Below are 26,938 nucleotides of genomic sequence, written 5' to 3' on the forward strand. Positions count from 1 at the left end.
GATACACATTCACCTATAACTTTATCCTGGTTGGCAGAAGTGTTAGGGATTTATCCCTCATTTAAACCATAGGGTAGGGTTGTTGTTGTTGTTGTTTATTGTCTGAAATGATCATAATTTGCAAAGTATACAAAGAAAATGATTACTCTAGGATTAAATGAGTTGAGACATGGGGGTTATTTCTTCATTGTTAACATACAGTTCAAACTGAAGGAGATGCTAGCAGAAACTCTCAAACCCAAGTTAATGTGAACATTTTGAAGTCATTTTGAATAGTGTTGTAATCAAGACCACACTAACAGAGACCAAGACATACCCGAGACCAGAGTGCTCCGAGACCGAGACAAGACCAAGACATCTAGGGATCGAGACCGAGACAAGACCAATGAAAAACCATCATCTTGTGTATAGGGGGGCGATTCACTCACTTAGACCGTAACACTGGGAAGGTTGCGGCTGACCGAACTTGATTTAAAATCCGGAATCTGCCCAGATCGAGGCAAGATCGAGTAGAAATGCTTTCCATTCCGAGACGAGACCTTCAAAAAGTGGACTCGAGACCGATTTTGAGTAGTACAACACTGATTTGGAAGGGAAAAAAAATACATTTTCTTGATCTCTATGTTCTATCCAATGAATCTGGTAAAAAAGCTCTGATAACTTTATCTGCTGTTTTGAGATATCTCCAGAACTTTAAGATGGACTTTTATTCAATTTTGTTCCGACCTTCTTGTCCCCCTCCAGATGGAAAATGTGAATCTCTGAATTTTCACCTGGTGTCTATATTAGATATCGATACATCACAATATCCATAGAATAGAATAGAATGTCTTTATTGTCATTATACAATTGTACAACGAAATTATTTGCATCAATATCAATGCATGTTTTATGTTTGTTTATGACCAAATGCTTAAAACCAGACATTCCCTTCTACCTCAGTAACTCTAACTCTGTACTTTGCATCGATTGCTGAGCAAAAAAGCCTTAGGGACTTACCTGAAGTAGTTAACACATAGTAAACAGCTGCTTAACATTAGCTTGTAAACCATATGGGGTCTGTGTGATGTTAACATTAGTTTCATGCTCCGCAGTGGCTCAGTACGGTTTGTTTTGATTTGTTTTAAAAAAAATTGTTGCTTTTTGTAATTTTACAATCACGAGTCATCAAATCACTGTTTCACGCTGTCTTTTTTCAAAAGTCATATCAGAGTATTTCAAATATATTTTATACCTTTATTTGAGAGAGGAACCTGGATCTGGTTGGAAGCTGGGATAAGAGAGTGGGGAATAACATGCAAGCGCTGAGAGTTAGAATCCAGCTTCAATGACTGTAGCATCTGTACATGGGGCAGGCAACATTAACACTTTGGCTATCTGGCGCCCCGTTATCGGAGTATTGAGCATAAAATAATCCTCTAGTAAAGGAGCTAAACATTTGCGCTGGCATGGCAGATATATCTTAGATGGTTCAGAAAGGAGTCAGCACACTGACAGTAATTTTGTTTATCTGTATTATATGGATCCACCACGGCCTGGCACCTTCAGGAGGCTTGCAGCAGGATCTGAGTCTTTTGAACATTCTGAAACCAAAATAGCATTTTGTAGATGGACATAGAGAAGATAATGTACTTTATTGGACACATCTCTATTTCAGCAGCACCCTTTCATCAGTCCTGGTACTAAAGATCTTTTTTTTTTTTTTTTTTTACTGCTGGTGCTCCAAACACTCTTTCCAATCAGATAAACATTAATTTAGAGACTTACATGTGAAACCATGGATCTCAATACTGACAGCAAATATAGATTTTTTAACTTTTTTGTTTTAGGGGTATTATGGAATGCTCTACAACACCGTAGTAAGCTCTGAAAAATGAGGACCCGAAAAATGTCCTGATTTTTCCGAGAGTCCTCATATTGCAGGTGTATTGTAAGATGTACCCCATTTGTCATGAAAATAAGTGCACACTCACACACACACTTAACAGACGTAAAAGTGTTCACAGTTGATTTCCATTGGCGCAGTTTTGTAATGTGTCGTCTTTGCAAACTGAGAATCTCGTGTAATCAAGGTGTTTAATTCAACTCGATTGTAAACCATGGCAGGTTTAACGGTATTAAAATGTGTTTTACTGAACAGATTGCTGAGGTCTGTTCTGCACTCAGACTGCATGCTGGTGCGTCAGGCCCCAACCTGCATCACCAGGCAACACAGAAACCAGGTTAACAAGTCTGAGAAGTTGCTGATCCTTCTCTTAAATCCTGCTCAGGATCTTTGGCTGCATCATTGAGGACAGATAAAAGAGCTGAGTGGCACCGCGGCCCGGGCCGACTCCAGTAATCACATTACAGACCTCATTATCCATATAACACTGAGGAGAAAATACAGAGGGAACGCCAGAGTAATCACTTTTAAAGTTTTATTCATTACGCTGCAGTTTGACTACAGCATAAGTACAAGCATAAAATCTTTGACTACAACAGCACTTAGAGCAACATTTTTTGATTTTTTTTTCTTATTTTCTGTAAAAGTATTGCAATAACAGACCTTAGGCCTAAAACCTATTACATCACAATTGCTTAAATAAAAAGAGGCAAAAATACACAACAATTTTACCTCTGTGTTTGGATATATATGTACTGTATGCTTACTAAATACAGTCACATATATATCTAGATTTCAGCACAGAGGGGGGAGAGGGAACGAGAAGGAGTCATTTTGTAAATAAAGCAAATCGATGTTACAAAACCCATGATGGAAGCAGTCCTATGGTAACTGTCAAGACAGAGAGAATACCAAACTGTTGAGACGTTATCATTGTTATTATCATCATCATTATTATTATTAAAATCTGGAACAATAAAAACAGCTACTTGTTGTCAGCAGTTGAGTACAGACTTCTGATAAGTGGAAAGAGAGAGCGCGCTGCAGGGGCAGAAATCAAATAAAAATCAGTCTGAGCCCAAGTTAGTTCTTCAAGCTAGTGCAGGAAATGAAAAAAAAAGAGAAAGAAAGTCTATTAAGAAGGAGAGCCAGGCGGCGCTCTAGCCAAAGTTAAAATAGAGACTTTCCCAAATCAAAACTACACAACTGCCACTTATTTGGTGCTTTGAAGAGAAAATGGCGCGTTGCTATGTACATCGTCTATAGATAAGAATGAACATGCTCTGCGGTTATTGTACAGTGGAGTTATTCTCAGTACATACTGTAAATAAATGACTGCAGATTAAACATGACTTGTTTCAATATACTGTGCCACATATAACATTGTAATGTAGAAAAGAATAAAAATAATAATAACAAAGAGAGAAAAGTTAAATGACAGTTTAAACGGCATATTCCCACTCCTTTCACGCTGGTGCAACCTTCCAATCATAGACAAAAAAAAAGGGAATGACCATTTTTTTTTCCTTGAATGTTTTAACACTCTTCCTGTTCAACATGAATGTGATCAGAAGTCGGTGATCCTCCTGTAACGAGGCTCAAATGCTTCAACCAGACGTCCAGACAGATCTATAGCGGTGCTCCACAGATTTATACTTTGGCAGATATACGACATTACAGCTGAACTGAACTAAAATGTTGTTAATATTTAAGAGACACAGATTCTTCCTTGTTTGGAAGTGCTCACAGCTCCTGTGTGCGATTGCAAGGTGACGCCTCTTCCAAACTAAACAGCTCTGACTTTTTGTTCAACAATTTACAGAGTGAGTTGAGATGCAGCCGAGGCTGGCTGTAGTCGTGGCATTAACACAAACTGGTGTGTGTGTGTGTGTGTGTGTGTGTTTTCTTTCAAGATCTGTGTTACAGAACTTTACATTTTTCAGTCGACTGAGGTGGAAAACAAAAACAAAAAAAACAACAAAAAAACATCCGCCAGTACCCAAATAATGGCAAGCATTGTGAAAGCTTGTTTTTCGATGATCCAATAAACAAGTCAAAAACTCAACAACTTCCTTAATCCACAGGTTATCTCATCAGTATCATAACAGACTATTATTCATAGCAAAATATTATAAGTAGTAATTTGTATTTGTGTTGCAACCATATTCTAAGCATACTTTGCAAACCATGTTTCTGATAGAAAAAAAAGACAAAGCACGTTTTAACTGTAGGCATTTACAAATTTGATGCTGCCTTCTTAAAATTCTTATATTGTCTATACATTATATTACATTATTCACAACATTTTTTGTGGTTTCTACCCATTGGGTAGGATATGTGCATAATATATTCAAGTTATATACAGCACCTTACAAACAAACATAAAGAAAGACAGACTACTGAAAAAAGCACCGTTGGAAGTGAGGCACAACGAAGGTGGGAGCTTTTTGAGTGCAAGTGGGTTCCTATGTCTGCTCCACACGCTGGTCAAATTACTGGTTGGAATGGCTTCAGAGGCTCTGACAGGAATGACCACTTCTGTCTGTCATGGCAGGCTACAGACTGCCTTTGCACGGGTCTAACCGGAGCTAAAAGTGGTCGAAGTTGAACTGCAGTTCGTCCAGGCAGCTGGAGTTTTGCTACACAGCTGTGGTCACTAAATGTTTAGTTTCAAGGTGGATACAGAATTTAAATGTTGCTTTTGTCCACTTCACTGCCAGATCAGATTCAGTCTGTAACCACACAAGGAGCTCAAGACTAGACTCCAGAGGGCCACAACTATGACATCTGTCCACAGCTTTCCAAAAAGACAGAGAAGATCATTTTTGGCAAATGTAGCTAACATTTTTTTTTTTTTTTCCTTACTATCTCTGATCCACTCAACCCAGACAGGTGGTCAGGTCCGATTAGAGCACCTGCAAGAATTCCAAGCAGTAGTTTGACTGAGGTGTGGTCTGCTCAAACATGAACATTAGGCACCTTATTTACTCACATAATAGTAACATGCAAACCTCCTTGTAGAAAACATAAAATTCTTCTTTATGTAATCAATTTACAAGCTATGACTGCGCAGAGAGAACAAGGCGAGAAAAGAAAGGAAAGAAGGAGGAGGGGTGGGGGGGGGAAAAAAGCAAAAGAAACGCAGGTATGAAGCAGGTCCGTGCAGTCAAAGGCAGAAGAGTCGGGGCTATCTCCTCACTGACTCACTCAGGCTTCTGTGTAATACTTGAGCTTTTGACTGCAGAGGGTAAGATTTCTCTCCTTGGAGTTTTGGATGAGTAAAGGGGACAGAAGGACAGAGGAGTGGTGGGGGGGTGGGGTGGGGTGGGGGCGCATGAGAAGCAGCAGTAGCAACAATAGTAGCAGTAGCAGCAACAGCAATAGCAGCAGCGATGTAGTTACACACACACACACACACACTTTCATACACACCACTGTAGAGTCATATAAACACACAACTGGGGAAGCATGCATACATTCAAACACACTGATGCTAATGGGATCCGAAGGCTTTCTTTTCAAACTAGTTTTTTTTTTCTCCGCCAACCTGGCTTCTGATTGGTTTAAAGTCAGATCGACGTGAGCTGCACATGTAAAGGGGCTGTTCACTCAATTCCACATTCCCTGTGTGAAGTTTTCAACTGGAATTGGGTTGAGCAGAACTCCTCCCTGCTGCAGAAGTACCACACAATGTTTTTTTTTTTAAATGATGATGATGCTGCATTAAAACTAATTAAACAAACCTTGAAGTTGTTTGAGCATCAAAAGGCTGTTTTTGTCCCTATTTCAGAAAATATACAATAATATAGTGTGAATTTTTTTTACTTATTGTCATGGAATACTGGTTTTCTTTGTTGTTGCTGCAAGAAATCAAATTTTCTTAGTATTTAAACTAACAGAAAGTGATGAAATATGTGTGCTAATAGGTTTTAATCAAGCTGTGACGTTGGAATGACGTTGAAGCTGATTAAAAGATGTTATTTCTGTCTAATTTTCTCTGTGACACCAAACTGCATAAAACAGACCACAGCAGTGATGTATGTACTAAAAAGAGAAGTGTGTGTCCAAAGTCTAATGTGTCTGAATCCTTGACGTCATAAACTATTAAAACACAAGCCATGCTTTGATGTACACGCTCCATCATTTCCAACTTTTTTTTATTTTCTAACCTGACTGAACTCATAAGTGTTTTTGGTCTTCTGAGGGTTAATATGTAGTATGAAACTGGGGAAGATTGCTCTTCTCTCATCAGTCGACAAGACATTGAATCAAGTTGCATTTTGTCAGTCGTTATTCTGCAACTCGTCTTTTAGCTGCAACATCGAAAGGCTTTCCAAGAAATACCCTTGACAGGTTGTCATTCATGAGCTTTTCACCAGGCACCAACTTATCCACAGAGATCTCCTCTCCAAAAAAAAAGAAAATAAACAAGAACCTGGTAATTAAAACACCAAAATCACTTAGTAAGGCAGTTTCTAGTTAAACACTTGTGATTCCCATCACTTGGGTTTCAGGGGCTGTGAGCCAAGCTACGGCTCACTAAGCTCTCAAGCTGGCTCAATCCTTTGATAAAGTTAAAAGCTATGCTAATGTGACTTGAAACACCTTAGGAAGCGGTGAGCTGAAAATGTTTAATGTCCAGCAAACAGCTGGCACTTAAAGGAAACTCTGATAAAGATGCTCTTGAAGGTTAAACATGAGAATTTGTGAAGGCTGATATAGAAGTTTGCGGTGCAGCTGAACACACAAAAAGGTGAATAAATAGCCAGGTGTCTGTGTTTTAAACACTGCCAAACCCCCTCAGGTACACCTACAGCTCCATTTCAACCTCCAGACAGGCGGAGTGATCTTTGTGCAGCTTTGCAATAGCCTGTGTGTTTGACTGTGACATACACTTTGAGCTTTTACATTGAGGTCACTTCTGCAACATCCTCCTCTGGTTTTAATGAAAGCATCATTAATGCTGGGTAAATATGGACAGTGCCAAATAAGTAATATGTCTTTGAATCTTTTAAACTCAGACAAAGCAGTCAGCAAGTAAATCACTCAGATAAACACAGACTCACACACAATGCTCCTGCTGGAGCATTAAGTGCTTTTTTGTGTCGTTAAAGGTCTAACAAACACACACACACACAGATATATATATACACACAAGCACGCACACACGCAGGCACACAGGGGGAAGAGAGGACTGCACTAGCACACTGCCAAACGAGGGCTCCACTCCAGTCTCCACTTTAAAGGGCTTGGCTTGACTCTGCATCATTTGAACGCACTTTTTCTGCACAGGGATGGAGGGATTGGTGATGATCAGTGTTTGCCAGAGACACTGTTTTAAAAGCTAGGAGGGTGGGGTGGGTCGAGGGTTGGGTGTGGATTCGGGGGGTTTGGAGCACTGGCGTTGAACGCAAACGAGATAGAGAGACAGAGAAAGCGCAAGAGCAGAGGAGAAGGCAACGATGAGCAGAGAAAAAGGCTCGATTTTTTTTTCTTCAAAAAAAGGTTTTCTTTTACAAAAAAGGACCCTCCCATAGCCCTTTGACTTAGACCACAGACAGTTCTGGTTTAAAACCTGATCGCTGTGCTGGCGGATGCAGACAGGAATCTTCACTTTGTGTCTTCTTGTTTGTTTGTTTTTTCTTTTGTGGCTTTAGAGACGTGAAGACAGAGATCCGAGCCTTCTTTTTGTTTTGTGTTTTTTCGTTGTCATGGCGGCGGGGTTTGTGTTCAGTGTGGCTGTTGGCAGAATGCACTGTGCATGTCGAGATGAGGAGTGAGAGGAGGCGGGGGTGGGGGGGGGGGGGGGGGGGGGGGGTCATGGATGCAGGAAACAGGAAAGAGGAAGTGTCAGGTGCTCAGAGGTTGGGACAGAGTGGAAAAATGAAGAATCAGCTTTAACCAGGCTGCTGGGTAGACTGTTAGATATGTTTTTTTTCTTCTTTTTTTTGTTATGAAGTTATGATCTTCCAGGTTCAAGATTACCCCAGAATGAAGTATGGAGCGTGTTGGATCTTGCCAAGCAGCTCTCATCTTTCAGATGTTCAGGAGTTCAGAAACGACTCGTTACATGATACAAGAGGAGGTGAGAAATGTTTGGTCCACCCAGCGGCTGGTCACTAGTCAGATTTCTTTCCCACTAGGCTGAAGTGTGCACAGACGTGAGCAGTACAAGACTCCTACTGAGTCTCACTGTGCCTGTGGTGTAAGCAGACAGAGGTGTTGTAGGCTGGGTACGAGTATTTCTTGCAGTATTTCAAAAACAGGAAGGACATAAGCTTATAATACTTGTTGTTGTTTTTCTTTTTTGCTCCCAACTGTTTAAACAACTTTGGAGCCCAAGTTCAGTCAGTCAGTTCATTCATGTAAAGGACAAAAACAAAAAAAAAAACATCATCATCATAACATAGCATCATTTCCCTCTTCTCTTTTACAACAAAAAGATAGTGCAACTTTTAGATAACTTTTCTTTTTTTCGTGTTTTGAATGTTAGAATGAGTCATACCCCCCACCCCTCCCCCCCACCCCCTGCTTTGCTTCCTCGTGAACCTTGGCACTAAGATTTGGGTTTTTGTGAGTCTCTTTTTTGTTGTGTTCTCTGTAAGTCCATTCTCACTTCTCGCTTTGTGCACAGATCCCGGTCCAAAAAAAAAAAGAAGAACAAAAATAAAAAATATTTTAAAGTTCCAAGGGACAAAGCCGTCGACGAGGAGGACAAAAAAAAAAAAGACCCCCAAATTGTTTCAATCTGTGCTAGCAGAATGTTTCATTTTCATGTAAGGAAAAAAAAAAAAAACCTCTCAGAGCAGTGCATACATCCTGCCCCAGTGGTGCTAGCGCTTTGAGTTACTAACATCGGAAAGAAACTGAAATGAAATCAACGGTTGGTTCTCTTCCCTTGTTTTGTTGTAGCTAAGGTTGATATTTATTTGTGCATGGGAGTGTGGAAAAAGGACATGAGAGAGACAGAGAGAGAGAGAGAGAGCGATAGAGAGACCACTGCTTACAGGGGTGAAGAGGAGAGACAGTTTCTAGTCCGGGGTGGATTTTCCCCCAATTGCCCCCTACCCCTCTCTTCACACCAGGTCCTCCGGTTGGCCGTCCTTGGCCTTGGCAGGTACTATTGTGCTTTCTGATTGGCTCTTCTGCTGGATCGTCCTGCTCCCCGGCCCCCCCACCCTCTGGTTATTGCTGTGCTGGTGTAAAAAGAATGCTGAGCCGGGGTAGTGACCCATCACCTCGCTGTACGCTGGCGGGGGGCCCTCCATGCGCCCATGGCTGCTGGAGTTGGTCGCACTGATGCCCGAGTTACTGCTGGGCGGCCTCGGACCGCCTCCTCCCAGTCCTCCCCCTCCACCACCCACCCCTCCCAGGGTACCGCCTCCTCCCATGTCGATCAAGTCACTGTCATAGATGGTCCGGTTTGGTGGCGCCCTCACCGACTCGCGGTTGAGTTCCATCTGCTGCTCGGGGTCGCGGAGTTGCAGGGTGCAGGGACCCTGGTACGGCGGGGGCTCCTCGCCGTCCGACAGCGAGATTGTGGGCGGCAGGTCGATCTGGTGCTGCAGGTAAGGGTAGGTTGGCTGGAAGCGGCTGAAACGGTCGCGCTGCATAAAGGAGGGAGCGGTGAAGCGATCCCTGGCCTGGGGAGCGTATAACACCTACAGAGAGGAAGACAGAGAGGAAAGGAACACAAGGTAGTGAGGGAGGGAAGAGGACAAGAAGAGAAAGAACGTCAGTACAGCATCAACAGGTCAGGTGACAAACAAGTGGTGCAACACATCACAGTTGATCTTAATCAGTTCAGATCAGCCCTATGTGATCAGATTTTATGATGTGTATCATTATAAATGTAATGCAAATAAAACTCAGTGCAGCGTGTCAGTGAAAGAAAGCAGAGGAGTGGTGTAGGAGGAGTTCTGCTTTCAGTCTTATTTTTTAATATACATACATGTTTTGCGGACTTTCACACGAAAAGTTCTTGATATTTCAGTGTGCATTACTTCTTTGTATCAAACAGTGCTTTGACTTTCGTCCTCTCACTCTGTCTGCGTGTATCATGCATCAGCAGATGGTTGGGTGTGAAAACAACCAGCGTCACAATTCCCCCTAGCCTGCCCTAGTCTGTAGCTGTAAATGTCTGTTATACTGGTGTTGTGTTTGGCCCAAAAACTGAAGATAAAGTCACCCAACGCACGCTCCCTGTTTATCGTTTTTCGAGTCACACATCATGCGCTGCTGGAGCAGCCAGTTACACACAGACATCCACTCAATGAATGGTGTGTGTGTGTGTGTGTGTGTGTGTGTGACGTGTTCAACATTGGCAAAGTAGATAATGTTGTACGAGAAAAATTCTTTGTTGTTGTTGATTACAGCCAGTTTGTTATTTCTGTTTTGTGTTTGTTAAGCTGATGTCCTTGTTTCAGAGTACTGGTAATGAAATGATGCAGCTTTCTACACTCCAGACTGTTGTACTCAGATTTCTTAGGATCCACTAAACAAAAGAGAGGGTTCCATTTTATCTGCTTGCTTCATCATTGTTAGAACTGTACCGTTGTGTATTTAGTGAAGATGAAGATGTGACACATTTATGAGATGCATTTTAAATGGTAAACGGACTTGAGCTTGTATAACACTGATCAAGTCTTCTGACTATTTAAAGCGCTTTTACACCGCATGTCACACGTACACATTCACACACTGATGGTCGAGGCTGATATGTAGTGAGACCATCAGAAGTAACTGATCCCATTCATACGCCGCCGACGAAGCAGCGGGAGCAATTCAAGGTTACAGGTGTCTTGCCCAAGGACACATCGGACGTGTTGCTGCAGGAGCTGAGGATCGAACCTACCAACTGAGACACAGCCTGCCCCCACAAATTGTGCTGTTTATGTGCACAGTAACAGTCGTAGAGAAGTTAGCATTTTTCTTTTGGTCAATATTAAGAAAGATCACAAATCTGTGATCCAATCCAAACCATGACATTTGTGATCCAATGCAACCCTTATTTTGACTCATATCAACACAATATTGCAGTTTTACAAACGCATAGGAATCAAACTGATGATGTGTGCAGATAATTATGTCTCATTGTAAAAAAAAATATGTGTATATATATATAAAATAACGTTTATTGTTTTTTCAAATCAATTTGTATAGCAAAAATAAAAGTTGTTCAGTGCATGTTATCAATGAGCTCCAATCAATGGAGACTAACTTCAATTGTTCTGACATTGATATTAGAATCAGCAATACAGCATATAACCTGGGAGTACCACAGTCTATGCATTATCTCAAAGGCTATCAGACTGTAGCTCTAAGTCAGCCCCCCTGACATTTAGAACTGTGTGTGCAAAGAATTTGTAATATTTGAGGTATTATCTTGGTTTCGGTGTAAGGCTTCATTCCAGACCGATGCTCTTGTTGCAGCAACAGCACCCGCGGTGTGTCACCGATTCGTTTTTAAAGATATAATAGTGTGATTACAGAGTGGGGGGGGGGGAGAGAGGATGCAAAGTTTCTTCATCAACACAGCAACAATGAACACATCGCTTCCTTCTCAGGCTTTTGTCAGAAATCTTCACCTCAATTAGCTCTGCACGCTGCGTCTGCCTGATCCATTTCTTCATTTCTGTCCAATTCAACACATTTCTACTGTGGAGAGTCATTATCAGAGGGAGCCCATTTCAATTAGTGACTGTGGCTCTAATAGTCAACCCCCACTGACAAGGCAGTCTGGATGAAGAGAACAACAGACTGGAAGGGGGAGAGAAAAAAAAAAACCTGAGGGATAGAGGATCAGGGCAAATGAAATGGAGAGACAGAGAGAGAAAGAGTGGAACCAAAAGGATTAAAAAAAATAAAGGCTAGTGCGATAAGAGAGCACAGAAAGGAGAGAGGAAGAAAAGAGCCATGAGGATAAAAAGGAGGAAGGAGAGCAAAGGAGCTGGAAAGATAAAGAAGGAGAGAAAAGAGCGGAAAAGGAAAAGTAAAGAGCCAGACAGATAGACAGATAGACAGACAGACAGACAGACAGAGGAGGGAGGGAGGGGGGGGGGGGGGGGAGAAAGGTGCATCGCTGATAGAGGGAGCAGAGCGCAGTGGAGCAGGGCAGCTCTCAGACGGCTGTCTAGACAGTGTCAGGGGAGGTGTTGCTGATTAATGACGCACCAAAAACCATCCACCCCCCCACCCCCTGCCACACACACACACATACAAACAAACACACACACACACACACACACACACAGCCCCCTTCTCCGCATCTATCAGCCACCCACATTCATTGGCTGCGTCTCCCTTTGTGTTTGTCTCTCTGTGGCCTTTTCCTTTTTTCCAAGTCTCTCTGGGTGTTTTAACGATGACATGATTTTCACCTCCCTTCATCGCCCTGAACCTCTTCTTCTTCTTCTTCTTCTTCTTCTCTCACTCCCATCATCTTCCTTCCACTTTTCTCTCTCTCTGTCCTTCATGTCTGTTTCTCTTTTTTTTTCCTCCCCTCAAGTTTCATTTATGGTCTTTAAGTCTTTTAGGAGGTTTCCAAATGAAAGCAATGAAAGCAAATTCAGTCTGTTTGTTTGGTGCAAACTTGCCCTTTTGCCTACATGAAGTTGGCCTTGATTGCCAAAGTGAGCGCAAACTTGCTGACTAATCCACGAACGCAGCCTCCAAACACTATTGTCTGCACGTTTATCAGTACTATCGTGTTACGCTGGTTGTTTTTTGGAGTACTCTTTGAACTCCAATGCTTCTGGTTTCCCCCAGCGTGCCTCTTAAGCTCCTCCATCTGGCATGGATGCCGTTGAGCAAACAGATCACCAGTCACAGTGAGTATACTGGCATTTGTTTACGCTTTCTGTATTCACAAGGCTTTCAGAACACGCCAAATTTGATTTCGTTTGGTGAATAGTGCCAGCCGTACACGACGAGACAAGCTTCAATTCCTGAATGATCAAATATTTACAAGCAGCCGAAATGCAAATGTCAGGATCTTTCTGCCGTGACAGTATTCCTGTAACCACGGATGGATTATATTAGATCGGAGGACTGTGAGAACGAGCCCACTGAGAAACAAAGAGCGGAGAAGAGACACGGTTCTTTTGTAAAAACAGAAAGTGGTTTAGACAAAAGACATCAATAAGTGGGTTCAGGTCTTCTGTCTTTTCTTCTTTTATTCATTACGGTTAACATCTTTAAAGCCTACACCTTCTCTGCACACGGCCTCCTCGTGTCAAACACTGTTTCAAGTGCCACATGTCGCAGGTTATCAAGTACGACGTTTTCACACACTTTCTAGTTTGATTTTTTTTTAACCCCTTACTTTACAGCACCTGGGCAGTAATACATTATTTTCCTCCAATGTAGCACAACACAGTCTTAAAGGGATAGTTCTTATATTCCAGGTGTGGTTGTATGAGGTGCCACAGGAGATCCATGTCAGCATGGCTCTTTAAATGCGATACTTGCCAGAACGTGTATACGCTCCCGCTGCTGCGTCAGCGGTGTGTGAATGTGTCTGAATGGATGAGTTAATACTGATGGACACTTTACACAGCAGCCTCTGACATCAGGGTGTGAATGTGGTGTAAAATGGGGGTTTGAGTGGTCAGAAGACGAGAAAAATCATCATACTCTATATTCACTCTTAAGTAGTGCTGAAACAAAGTGACTTACTGACAAGTTGGTTGAAAACTGGCTTCATTAATTGGCGTATATTAACATGATGTCGTCCCACTCTCCCTCAATTTTTATTTTTATTCTCTCCTGGTTGATTTTAAACTAATTTTCCTTCATTGTACTGAACTGCCTCTCCATACTTGCCTGTTAAATCTATATTATTCCTGTTATTTGCATTTTCACAATTTTGCTGTATTTGCTCTGTCTGTCACAGCACTTTGTAAACATTTGTTTTTAAAGGTGCTATATAAATAAAGCTATTATTATTATTATCATCATCATTGTTGATTTTAAGGTGATTTTTTCTTAAATTAGATAAATGACATAGTAAAACTTACAGTAAGCTTACACATCAACATAACCTTTCTTTTAAGAAAGTATGCATGACAACCATGCAGTAGATCACATAGCTATGTGAGGTAGGTAGGTAGTAGATATTTAAATATGAATGACTTACAGACCTGCATTAAGGATTTCATGTCTTAACATAACACAAATCATATTTGAAGGAAGAGGAGGGGGAGGAGCATGCTGATGATGTCAGAGGGCTGTGATTAGCTGGTTGCAGTCCAGTCCAAGGTGTACTAGGAGGTCAATACGGAAAGTTGATCCAGGATAAATGTTTTCGGACCAAATTCTGGGGACTTTTTGAAGAGGAACTATCCACTAAGGAGAACTACACACCATGGGGAAATGTTTTCTGTCTGCATTCACACTGCCATGGTACTAACTCAGACGCAGGCGCTAAGAAGGATCCTCTTAATGTGGTTCTAGGAACTCAAATATTTCATAGTTCCTGCGGTGTGGAATCAGTGAAAAAAGGAAGGAGGGTTTCAACAATTCCTAGAAACTATGAAGGAAGTTCCTGCGGTTTGAAAAGTCCTATTTTTATACACAACGCTGCTGTGTTTCTGAAAATAGTTGAATCTTTCTAAAAGCATTTTTTTAAAGGAACAGTTCCGCTTCCTCTGAGTGATCATGGTTGTATCAAGTGTGGCCGTGGCCCTCCTTGGTCTGCCTCCTCTCACAGTGAACAAGGGTTAGGTTTGATGTGTGTCAGAGTGGTGGCGGTCTTACCTCTGAGGCACCTTGTCGAGAGCCGCTGTCTGAAGGCCACAGACACCCGTCCTACACATCACACAAGAGAAAACAAGAACAAGAAAGAATGAGGCTGAGATTCCCCCCGGAGGCTGAAAGATAATTCCTGCTCCTAATGATTACAGCTAATCTTCCAGAACTGTTACTGATAAAGATTCACTTTTCAAAAACAATTATTACTGCTTTGTTGTTTGTTGTGTCTGAAATCCTTTTTGATAGGAGACCACGAGGCTCCCAAGTCAACTACACGGATAAAAGGATGAAAGAGAAAAGAAAAAAAAAAAACATCTAAGAACTTAATGAAGATACAAAAGACTAAACACGGTGTTGAGAAAATGCCTGATGGCTTCAAACTGAAAACATCATGATGTGTTTGGGAGCAAGGACAACAAAAAAGCAGACGCTCCCCCGTCAAGATGAAAAGGCACAACAAAGACACACACCTATCAAATCACCGCAGTTTCCCTTCTTCTACATTTGACTTGAGGATCTTTCCACAGATTGAACCGTCAACAACACTTAGTGTGAAAGGAAGAAAGAGGCCAGTGGCTTTTGTTCCAAAATGCCCTCGACCACCTACGAGGCTTTGTTGCCTTTGTGCTTTCTGACGTGGCATTTATGACACTTCTTCATGTGTCTGCTTCTTTCTGCCTTTTTTTGGTTTTGATTAGAAGGTACAGTGCATCACTTGAAAGGAAAGATAAAAAAAAGACAAGGTGAACTGTTTTTATCTAAATTTGAATAATCTTTAATTAGATTAAAAAAAAAAAAAAAGTGAAAACAGCTTTTTATATTTATCAGAGGCTGGATATGTCTGTGAATCAAAATGCATGGTGGATCATATTAGCATATTGCATCAGTGTGTGTTGTGTGTATGTGTGTGTTTGTCCCAGAGTGTTGGCGTGTCAGTATGGGGGCAGAGCCGCTGCTGTCTAGACAGCGCTGTAGTGAATTAAACATCAAGGCCTGACAGAGTCTGGCTCCGAAGAAAACCAATTCTGCAAGTTCACCTAACAGACTGGAGCAAAGCTGCTACCTCAGAGAATCTGGGACAGAGACCGCGATTGGGATAAAAGGATTCATTTAGCTCAGTGCGGCTTTACTGTGAACAAACTGGTAAGCTATGTTTGTCCTGCTGCAGAAGTAAAGAAAAGTACTGTCACAATGAGCGTGCAGGGACATTCAGAGGGAACAGACCGACAGACACTCAGTTATTCACTCATTATCAGTTCATCACATGGATGCTGCAAGAACAGCAGCGCCAGAGTAAAGTCATACAACTAATCAACAAACAGTGTCTTTTTTTATGTCTCATTCACTCACTCACACACACACACTCACTCACACACAGATATATATATATCTATATATATATGAACTGACCTGCTGCAGGGCATGGTCGTGCCTGCGGGCCTGGCTCTGCCTTGTTATGAAGGACCAGGTGGAGAGCTTGTAGTGGTTGAGCAGGCAGATGATCACCACCACCATCACTGTCATCACCACGATGATGATGACAATCTGAACAAACTCCAGTTCAGCTGCACAAACACACAAGAAGAAGGAGAGAGGGGGCGTTAGCATCAGACATAAACAGTAGATGAAGGTGCAAAGTTAAAAAAAAAAAAAAAACAACAACAACAACTTGAACACTTAATGCAGCAGTAATAGGACCTGTGTAGCTGGAGGTACAACATTTAAGTAGCAGAAATAAGAGCGAAACAGAACTGCTGCAATAAATGTGACAAATCTATCTGACTGTTATTTGTACTGACTGCAGACGTGAATGTATAAAGTCAACATTAAGACTGATATCTAGTCCCTCTTTGTAAAAGGAGATCGTTGTTTGAATAATCCGGTTTACATTGACCTGAAATAAACCTTTAACAACAAGCTGCAGCTTCATTCATTACATTATATATTTGTATGTACGTGCTTAAAATGTGGGCGTCTGCAGTCTGTACACAAGAGATCTCTTTTTACATGATCCTGTTTAAATGTATTCAAACTACAAGACATGATCACAACTGGATTAATACAGTTAGTGGCATAATCCCATGGTTTAATACGATGTAAATAAGGGATATAAAGCATTTAGAGAAACACCAAGAGATGACAATAATCACTAAAAACACCAATGTAGACACTGTGTTTCAAAAGCACATGATAATAAATGACTTTGCGAGTCAGTGTTCGTGTATCAGAAATGAATGTAATAATGTAACACGTCATGGTCTAGTGTTTGTATATTTGATACACAATGTCAATACTAAGTCTACATACAAACATAAACTTTTAGGTTTGTCTGGCAATGGAAAGAGTCGATCAAATCTAGGCCTGTCACTGTACCAGATCTGTAAACTCTGTAAAAAAAAATCAAATAATACTGACTCCTGTTCCGATACCATGGCAACTAAAATACAAGTACTAGGCACGCAGTATTCAGTCATTTCTTCTTTTAGTTACCAAAAAGAGGACATACTCCTGAACACTGTCTTAATCACACAAATACTGTATGTTGACACTGTATGTGTGCAATTCAGACACTACAGTCTCTCTTCTGCTGAGAGCAGCTAGGGGCAAAACACTGACCCACGATTTAAAGTTTGTGTTTTTAAAAGTTTTTGTTATTTTTGGTACTATGGATAGTTAAAATAAGGTCAGTTGTATCGTTTTTAAAACATGTGGTATTGAAAAGTGTCAAAGTATTAAACAATGCAGAGTGCTTAGGGTTAAATTAAAAAGAAACATCAGATGATTCAAATGTCAAAATTTACACATTCTGTGAGAAATATTGCGATGAAAAGCTTCAGAACACATTTTGTAAAAGTTGTTTTTCATGACGAGCCCACTGATTCACTGTCTGAGAAACTCTGACTGAGCGTTATACCCCGTGTTGACCAGCAGGGGGTAGCACAGGTCAAACTCACAAGTTAAGTCTGTCACATAGTGGGCACATGTACAGTTTCATATGAGAGTGGGCGCTCAGAAAAAGAAAAAAAAAAAAGCTTCAAATCACAGAAGAGCTGATTGTTGTGACTGTGTCTTTCTGTCCCAGCTTACAGTGGCTGCTTTGTAAAGGTGCTGAATAACTGCGTGTTACTGAGGACACACACACACACACTCACACACACACAAGCATCAGCACTGATCTGGGATGACCTCCCAGATCAGGTCACTCCTGGGACACACAGTGACTGCTGCCTTACAGTCACGTCTGCCCCATGGTCTGTGTTTATTGTTTCATGGTTTTGTTCCTCCTTTCTCTCCCAAAAGCCATCTTGTTTTCTCTCAAACGGTCTTTCGCATTCCTCCCTCTCCCACCATCTTTCTCTCTCTCTCTGTATTCTTCATTGTCTCCCACTTGCAGTTTTCTCCCTCACTCCGTCTGTCTCTCCTTCCTCTCGGCTCTCGGCTCCCTCTCTCCCTGTCTGCAGCCTGAGACTCTTTTGTTGTGTGTGTTCTAAGCAGAAGTCTTGACCTTGTCTGGTCCTGGCACATGGTCTGACCTCTGACTCACACTCTGACTCACTGCTGGACACTCACTCACTTTCTGTGTGTGTGTGTGTGTGAATTCAGATTGTTTCCTTGTGTGTATGTGCAGCTCTGTAAGCACAATCGCACAATGAACACTCAGCTGTTTGAGCTACAATGGCTCGATTCTGGCAGACAACTCCTCCACACAGCTCTGTACAGTTTTGGGAAATTATTACCTACAATTCAGCTAGCTAGCTAGCTGCTGCTGCTGCTGCTGCTGGAGGATGGCCCTCCTCCACCCAAAGCAGGTATGGTAAGCACACCACAGCTCTATGATGATATCATTATCAATCAAATTAACGATCCCCATCCCTAATCCTGATGGGCTCATATCTGCCTGATAATATCTCTCAGCATTACTTGCATTCTTTAAATTACAAAAACAAATTATAAATTCTCATACAGGAAAAAAAAAAAAGAGGTGTAAGAATCATAAAAAGGATGGCCCAGCCCAGTCCATTAAAAAAAAAAAAAAAACCTATCCCAGTCTCAGTAATCCTGCCGGACTTATTCCTCTGCATCAGGGTGGGTGAGTGTGGAGCCTCAGCTGAAACGTGAACCCACCCAAACCTGCCTCTGCCCCACACCACAGCAGCCACAGGGGAACGGGTGGGGGAAGAGGGGGAAGAAGGCCAACTCGCTGAAACCACACAGAAAGAAAAAAAAAAACTCCATTAAAGAATAAAACCTTAGCCAGTAAAACCCAACCAACATGAACCAGAGAAGGACAGAACTATGAGGCACTAACTGCAAAGAAACGACGACGGGCAGACCCAAGACGAGGGGGTGATGAGGGAGGAAGAGGTCAAGAGTTTAACAAATGACTTGAATGTATCAGTTTAACGAAGCAACAGGAACTAAACACTGTGGTGAGCTGCCCTTCAAGCTAATGCACCACCACATTCAGTCCAACATTTATCATCACAGGGGGAACGAGGGTCTAACCCAACACATTTCTCAAAGCAGACTTCAGAGTCTTTAAGCCATTCATAACAGGAAGAGTCACATAATGTGACACGAGTTGGACCGGGTGGACAAAGCGCTGGGAGTGAAGATCAAGAACCAAAAAAACTGTCCAGAATGAGCGTCTGGTAACTTCATCAACCACAAAGAAGAAGGAAAATGACCCAACTTCAAGAGTCAAACTGCCTTATTTTAAATCAGATATTTCGATGATGTTCACATGCATGCTTGTTTAACAGTGACTGAAGTTGATTAGTTCATTATATTTCAAGGTTACATGAAAATAATGCTCTTTTCCAGGTCTCACGGTGATTCAAAACCAACCAGTGAACAGAAGCCATTTCATGTTAAAAAAAAAATCTGTGTTTATCTCATGTTGTTTAGCAGTCACAGGACACGAGGACACGAGGACACAGGACACGAGGAGAAGTGCTATTATTAATCATAAGTGTATGTCACAGAGTGTTATACCCACAGAGATCTCCTCCTCACAAAAACAACAAGCAGACCAGGTCATTTTAAAACAAGTCAAACACAGAACAAAGCAGGAAACTCTGAGTCTGATACAGCCCTAAAGACAAACAGAAGTTTGACCTGAAGGCAGGGGAAATGTGGGACATTTCAATATCTAACATAAATTCATTGACACTTCTTGTTGTGTCTGAAGTGTAAAACCTCATTGTGATGCAAAGGGAGAAGCCAGGTGATCCGATATATATCACCCGAGCACCAGGCCACTGGATAAATGACAACAATTATGATCTGCTTTGATTCGAGCAAAGTCATTAAACAAAAACACAATCCCCTTCTTCTTCTGTCTTATTAATAACATGACCACTGAGATGTGTTTCCCAACCAGTCAGTGTGAGTCACCGCTCTCTGTGATAAGAGAAGAAGCATTAGAAAGACGTTGCATTGTTAAACTGTCTCATTCGGGAGCTTTAGCCACTACCAGCCCGGGCCTGTGCGCTCACCACAGCAGCCACAGGGAGGGGACCGAGGGAGGGGTTTTCTTTTGGAGAACAGCCTTCTGGGAAACCAAGTCAACCAGGCCCTTCTTTAAGCCTTCAGGATAAATATCACATACTTCACATGCTGCTGCTGTTGTTGTTGTAAAAAGCCAAACAAACCAGATGCCCGACACAATGCTGCGTTCTGAAGTACGGGGTGGGGATGTTTTTACAGTTCACGCTAAATAAAAGTAAAGCGGCTGCAGTTAACAGCCTCTCCTCTGGACGTCACAGAGAGGAAGGAAGCCGGAGGAGGAGTAGAGCAGGGAGGAAGGAAGTGTTGGGAGGAGGAGAGATTAAATAAGGAAAGAGGAAAAAAGAAAAAAAAGAGGCAGGGAGGAGAGGAGGCCTATCCTGAACCACAGTATCCACCCAGTACAGAAGCTCCAGAACATAGTGTTCCGCGCTGACTTCTCGCTCAGGCCAGAGATCAGAGTGTGCTGGCAGTCTGCATTACCAGCACCAGTCTGATGTTATTACAACAGTAATCCACTTGTCAAAACAATATCGGGCCCCGGCGTCTGCAGCACCCTTATTCCTTCAGCACGTTGAATTATTTGCATTGCAAGCCAGCCGTCCCATCTCGTTTTTTTTTCTCTCTCTGATGTGTCGAGGAGAGAGGCCATCAAGTTTATTCAAATCATGTGAGAGTGAACTACACTGCAACTCTTTCACGCATCTGGATTAGAACTTGTGAACGCCCACTTTTAACTGAACGCAGTCTACAAAAATGAAAGGCGGATAATGTGCACAAATGTTAAAATACGAGTTCATTTTGTAATATTCACTTTGATAGTTTGTGTTAACATAACTATTGATTTATAATGAGGATGTTTCACCATTGAACTGGACATTCCCACTCCTCCAACTAGTATAATTATTATTATTAACCCTTTATATCTCTGAACATATCTGTCTCTAGTATTTCTCTGTTAAACTGCAGATATTTGATCTCTCTTTAATTGGCTAAGTTACAGTACGGATGTGGTGAGCTGACACTGTTTTTAGAGAGTACGGCTGGATATGATTTGAAATGTAGACACACAGTACTAGTGACAAACCAAGCGTCAACCTCTGGCGCTTAAAAAAAAATGAACCCAAAGCAAAAGAACTGCAGTTTCCTCAAGTGCCCACTTGAGGCGGGCTGCAAATGTCCAGGAGTTTACAGCCGGGTTCAAAGAATAATTTAAGTCTGAAAAGTGAATGTCTTTATATGCACTCGTGGGAGGAGGCTGCTGTTTGCCAGGAGGCTTGAGTCCTGTCTCAACTCCAATTCTTAACCTGTCACTAGATTGATTGAAAGTGAGGAGGAGGTAGTATTTCCAATGCTATGATCTGACCCTTTAACCCCAGAAACCAATGGGTAACACCACTGAGAAGTTGTCAATGTGTCACCCTACAGGAAAATAAGTGACAAAAAAAAAGTTCCATTCTGAGCGTCTTCAGTGTAAAAAACCCGACTTTTTAAATGTAACCAGAATGCATATGAGGCATCGTTTCCATTGCTTTGATAGGCAATAGTAGAGAGTTGACAGGAAACTGATGTGCAAAGAGGGCCGGTGCCTGGACTTGAACCCTTGAACACCTGCTTTCACGACAAACTCCACACACACACAGTTTGCTTAGTGGTGATGTTTGACACTGAGCCCTATCAGACACAAACAGCAGTAACAGCAGCGGCAGCAGCAGCAGTAGCTAGTCCCAACGTCCATTCAAAAAGACAAACACAAAAAAAAAAAGAGGGTATGCAGGACACACACACACACACACACACACACAGTGACCCAATGACAGGCCTTTGACCTTTGTATGCGAGTGTGTGAGAGAGAGAGAGATAGAGAGAGGGAGAGAGCGAGAGAGAGAGAGAGAGAGAGGGAGAGCGAGGCCAAAGCGAGGTCAGACAGTTCAGCTGACCTGTCTGTGAAAAGAAGCAGACAGACCCACAGCAAACAAACAGACAGAGAGCAGCAGCAGGACATCACAGAGCTGTCTGAGGACCAGTTCAAACATGTGTAACGCATGAGCTTGTATCATTCTGTGCTTGAGCATAAATTACATAACCCTCATAGGGTCAAGTCCAGCCAAATATTATTCAACTTTGTCTTTTTTTTCCACCCCAGTATCCCCGGGTTTATTTTGTATCCACCTCTGGAAAATGGAAGCACAAGATTTTCCCTGAACTTTCTAGAAAAGCATTATTCCCTTGAAAACTGCTGACAGTGAATTATTCACACTAACCAGAACACAGTCACTGGAAAGAGTTGCTTTTTTTCCCCCATTGCAGCAAGCATTACAATCTTAATTTCATGCATCTCCATTTCTGGGAAAGAAAACTGTCAGAACAATATCGGAAAAAGCCTTTGACTAATACACCAAACCTGCATGGACGGAGGGGATTAGAGAAGAGAAAAGGACAGTTTATAAACCTCTTCTTTTGGAAATTACATTGCTTAGTGTGAGTGCACTGCTCCCTGTAAACCTGGACAAGCACACACTGTAACTTGTACTGCAAACTCATTCCTACTGGCAACAAGAAACAGTTCCATGCTGAGGGAAATTCACTTCTGTGACTAATGAGAGCATACAGGCTTACCCTGTTTGGCCCTGAAATGAGAATCAGGCTAATGGCTATCTATAGAGACTGCACACACTCAGCTGGGGCCTCTAACATTGTTATTGCTCAATAAACTTAACATTTGAGCTCGGATGACCTTAGAAGCTTCCGTGAGAAAACACAGGCTGGCTGGTTTAGTTTGCACAAAGGGGCTGTCTTTTGTCCAAAACCTTGAGAATGTGTTCCCTGGTTCAGGTTTGTCAGTGGATGTATGCTGAAAGCAGAAGCTGAGCGTGAAGGGAACAGGCTTGCTTGCTGCTTGCTAATTCAGAGTAGGAGAGCTACTCCCACCTGCAAAGAAAATTCCCTTTCTTTCAGACTGAAGACACTGAGCTTCAGTTGTTATGAATCCTATCTTGCAGGCAGGCAGCACACAGCCCCAGAGCTAAAAGTAGTTTATGAAACGGCTACAGCGGCCGACCTGTCACTAAAAAAGCAGCCTGCTATGGGAGACCACAGGACAGGCGATACAGACAGATATGACAGCAAAATCTTCAATGGAAGTCAAATCCGGGCAGCATGTTCCCCTTAAAAAACTAAAAGCTTTGCAAATACATTAAGACAGCGGTGAAGGTGTCTTTTTATTCATTTCACGAAGCTAGGATAACCTCAACATAACCTCCAGCTGGCTGATTTCCTCTGCAGTCATTTCCTGTTTCCTGCTGCACTCACGAGCTACATCTGCAAAAAAAAATATTGCCATTCTCACTGTCAAACCTGGCAATCATAAGTGCACTTTACTTGGAATGCAGCACTTCCACCATGACTGATATAGAAAGTATTGCAAGTGCTGTGTGTCCTCAAGTCCAAGGCACTCCCCGTATGTGGGTTCACCTGTTTACCATGAAGGGGAGCCACAGAAAAGGAACTTCTTCCTCTGCTAAATAATCTTGTGCCTAGGGTTGTCCATGGAAACCATTATTGGGTTATTCATCATATTCAAACAAGGGCATCTTGTCCTGAAATGTTCTATGAATCGATTCAAATATGGACAATTTAAATCGATGAGAAAAAAAGCATATTGTGATATTCTTTTTTTTTTTAACGAGACGGGGGCACTATCTGCCTTTTTCCTCATTTGTCTGACATCAGTAGATGAAGAAGAGAGGCGTACAGACATGTACAGGGCCAAAGCACCGTCTTGTTTCAAGCGGAGGTGATGAAGCGAGGTGAGCACACGCAAACAAACAAGACCTAAACAGTTTGCAAATATTGCAATAGGCTGATGAACTACACAAATACCACACCCAACATGAAGCTGCGCTTTTCAAAAACATACTTATATCAGCTCGACTCAATCATGTAATCATCACACGAACACACACTCATTCTCATGAACTCTTTTTTTATTTTATGTCTAAACAGAGATGTTGTCTCCGTCTCCTGCCCAGGGACTACTTTGAATACAGCTAACTGTCTGTACAGTCTCTGTCCATATAAACAAATTAAATGGATGCGATTTTCCTTCTAGGTAGAAATATTTAAATATTTTGCCTTCACTCATGACAGAATTTGCAACATAATGTTACATATCCCCCTCAAACATGCAGCAGTGTTCACATCAAAATGCTAAATCATTTGCAGTCGTTCTGTTGGGACAGTTTGTGTTGAGATTATTCCCCGTCATCTTATTGCTACATTGTCCAGTCATCACATGATGAGGGGAAATCCAACTACAGCCACTACTATCATCTTCACGATGCTGCTGTAAGGAGCAGACGCTTTTAGTTTGCTGTAGATGTATCGGGGGTTTAAATTGGAGAGATCCAGACCAAAAAACAATGATCAGGCCTGTATGGACACATCACAAGCATGTTTTCCTCAAACGCACTCTAGAACATTTCAGGACGAGATGCCCTTGTTTGAATATGATGCGGGTAAAGTGAGGATTTAAAAAAAATCATCCCTTTGCGTTCACACATGCAGCTTCATTACGTGCAAGATGATCGGACCGCTTGTTCAGCGCTAACGAGAATGGTCATCACTGCCAGCCATGGTGCTTTTTCTAAGTATTACCTTCTCTTGTTTACAAATCGGCTCATCTTGACTTCTTGTGGACATGTTTCTAGGGGGCTGGTTGGAAATAGCATATAGTCGGGGTAAATATTTTTGTCTATTTGCTTTCACACTCGCAGCTCCCTTCATACAGTTTAGGTCATTTTCAAGAGTTTTTGAGTATGTATGAAAACAGCAACAATCAGTTTCTGGGTATGTTCACCCTGATGTGCCCAAATAAAAAGAGAGGCAAGAGAGAACAACATTTTTTCTTTGCTCCAACTTTCTCGTCCCTCTCCTGCTGCCCAGAGAGCTCCAGCCCATCGAGAGGCCTGCTGAGTTCACAGCCTGCTGCCCACCACACCGGGCCCACACAGAGACAGACACACACACACACACACACACACAGTCCTCCTTCGACACACACGGACGCACACAGCCCTGTCTGCTGCCACTGCCGTTGCCATGGTAACCCTTGGGCACGGTGCCGTGATCAACAAGGCCCGGAGCTGCCGGGGCGCCATGGCAGCGACCTGCCTGGCACACACACACACACACACACACACACACACACACACACACAGAGAGCGATAAAAGGAGACAAGGAGGAAGAGGAGTGAATGCGCACACACACACACACACACACACACACACACACACACACACACACACACACACACACACACACACACACACACACACACACACACACACACACACACACACACACACACACACACACACACACACACACACACACACACACACACACACACACACACACACACACACACACACACACACACACACACACACACACACACACACACACACACACACACACACACACACACACACACACTGGCACAGTTAGAGGGAAGGAAAGAGAGTTCAGTAATGAAGGGACAGAACGAGTTAGGGGAAATGCAGGCAGAGAGAAAAGAGGTGCGCGCACCAACACACAAACACGCACAGGCTCACACCCCCCTTTCCACCTCCCTCGGGAGACGTGCAGTGTAACGTCTAGACGGCTGGTATCAGCCTGGCAGCAACAGTCTCTTTTAACCACAGAGTGCATGTGTGTTTGTGCGTGTGTGTGTGTGTGTGTGTGTGACACAGCATGTAGCAGCTATCAGCCTAGTTACAGCCTCAGCTCCTCTGCTAGAGTCAGCCTCTCCATGGAAATAAATGAACTAGTTTAGTGCTGCTTAACCCCGAGGAGAGCGGGCCCTGTTTTTGTGTGTGCGTGCGTGCGTGCGTGTAGGATAGGTATCTTGGGGTCAGGAAGGAGATGGAGCCAAGTGCGGACGAGGGACAAGGAGGAAAAAGGAAAAGATGAGACATATAAAAGGAAGGAAAGAGGTTAAAAGGAAGGATGTAATGAGTGTGTCAAGGAGGAAGGGAGACGCAGAGTGCGACACACACACACACACACACACACACACACACACACACACACACACACACAGAATGAGAGGAAGGTGCCAGACATGCTATAGGGACTCAGGGCAACAAGAGAACAAACAATTACAGCTTTGTCTCTTTTCTCCTCTCTCCCACTGCTCTCTCTCTTTCTCTCTATCCATCTATCCCTTCTTCTCCTCTCGCTCACACAGCACAAGGGAATCACACAGCCTGTCTGTGCTTCACCACTGAGACTAACTGGGATTAAAAAGCAGGACTGTTACAACCACGGCTATTTCTAACTTCAGCATCGAGACATAAAACATTCTGCCGTGCTTTACTCGCATTGTTTTCATTTGCAAATTGGATATAAGCACCATAACAGGACACGCAATCACCGTCGATGGTCGTATTTGGCGATCCTTTATAATGGTTATGACAAGAGCGATCTCACCAAAGTATCAGACGAGCTCTGTGACACTGCAGTAACAGACCGTTCAGGCGTACAAAGCACAGGAAGACAAGACAATGAGAAAGATTGCATGGTAATTCAGAAGACAATATGGGCGTGTAATCGATTCAATACCATTTATTTGCGGCCAAAACCAGAAGTGAGCCGAGCACAAATTTTGCCAAAGAATCTGAAAACTGCGAACAGCTTTGACCCAGATATAAGGCGAAAGCTGAACCAGATAAACGTTCTGTGTAAATATATTTCCATTGACATAATTTTCTATTCCAAATTCGTGAGATTAA

The 26,938-nt window shown here is 42.5% G+C and overlaps 1 protein-coding gene across 2 annotated transcripts in view; it reads right to left on the reverse strand.

Moving 5' to 3' along the window:
- Positions 1 to 2,406: 2,406 nt before the first annotated feature.
- LOC132983415 (low-density lipoprotein receptor class A domain-containing protein 4-like) overlaps positions 2,407 to 26,938 on the reverse strand; it is a 223,958-nt gene continuing 199,426 nt past the window's right edge. For both annotated transcript variants that reach the window (XM_061049705.1, XM_061049706.1), the window contains 3 exons: positions 16,046 to 16,200; positions 14,642 to 14,692; positions 2,407 to 9,546 (listed from right to left, as the gene is read on the reverse strand). In XM_061049705.1, the coding sequence (XP_060905688.1) occupies positions 8,962 to 9,546; positions 14,642 to 14,692; positions 16,046 to 16,200 (791 nt within the window). In that variant the 3' untranslated portion in view covers positions 2,407 to 8,961. The remainder of the gene's footprint in view (positions 9,547 to 14,641; positions 14,693 to 16,045; positions 16,201 to 26,938) is intronic.

This window comes from Labrus mixtus, chromosome 11, assembly GCF_963584025.1.
Source record: "Labrus mixtus chromosome 11, fLabMix1.1, whole genome shotgun sequence".
Lineage (NCBI taxonomy): Eukaryota > Metazoa > Chordata > Actinopteri > Labriformes > Labridae > Labrus > Labrus mixtus.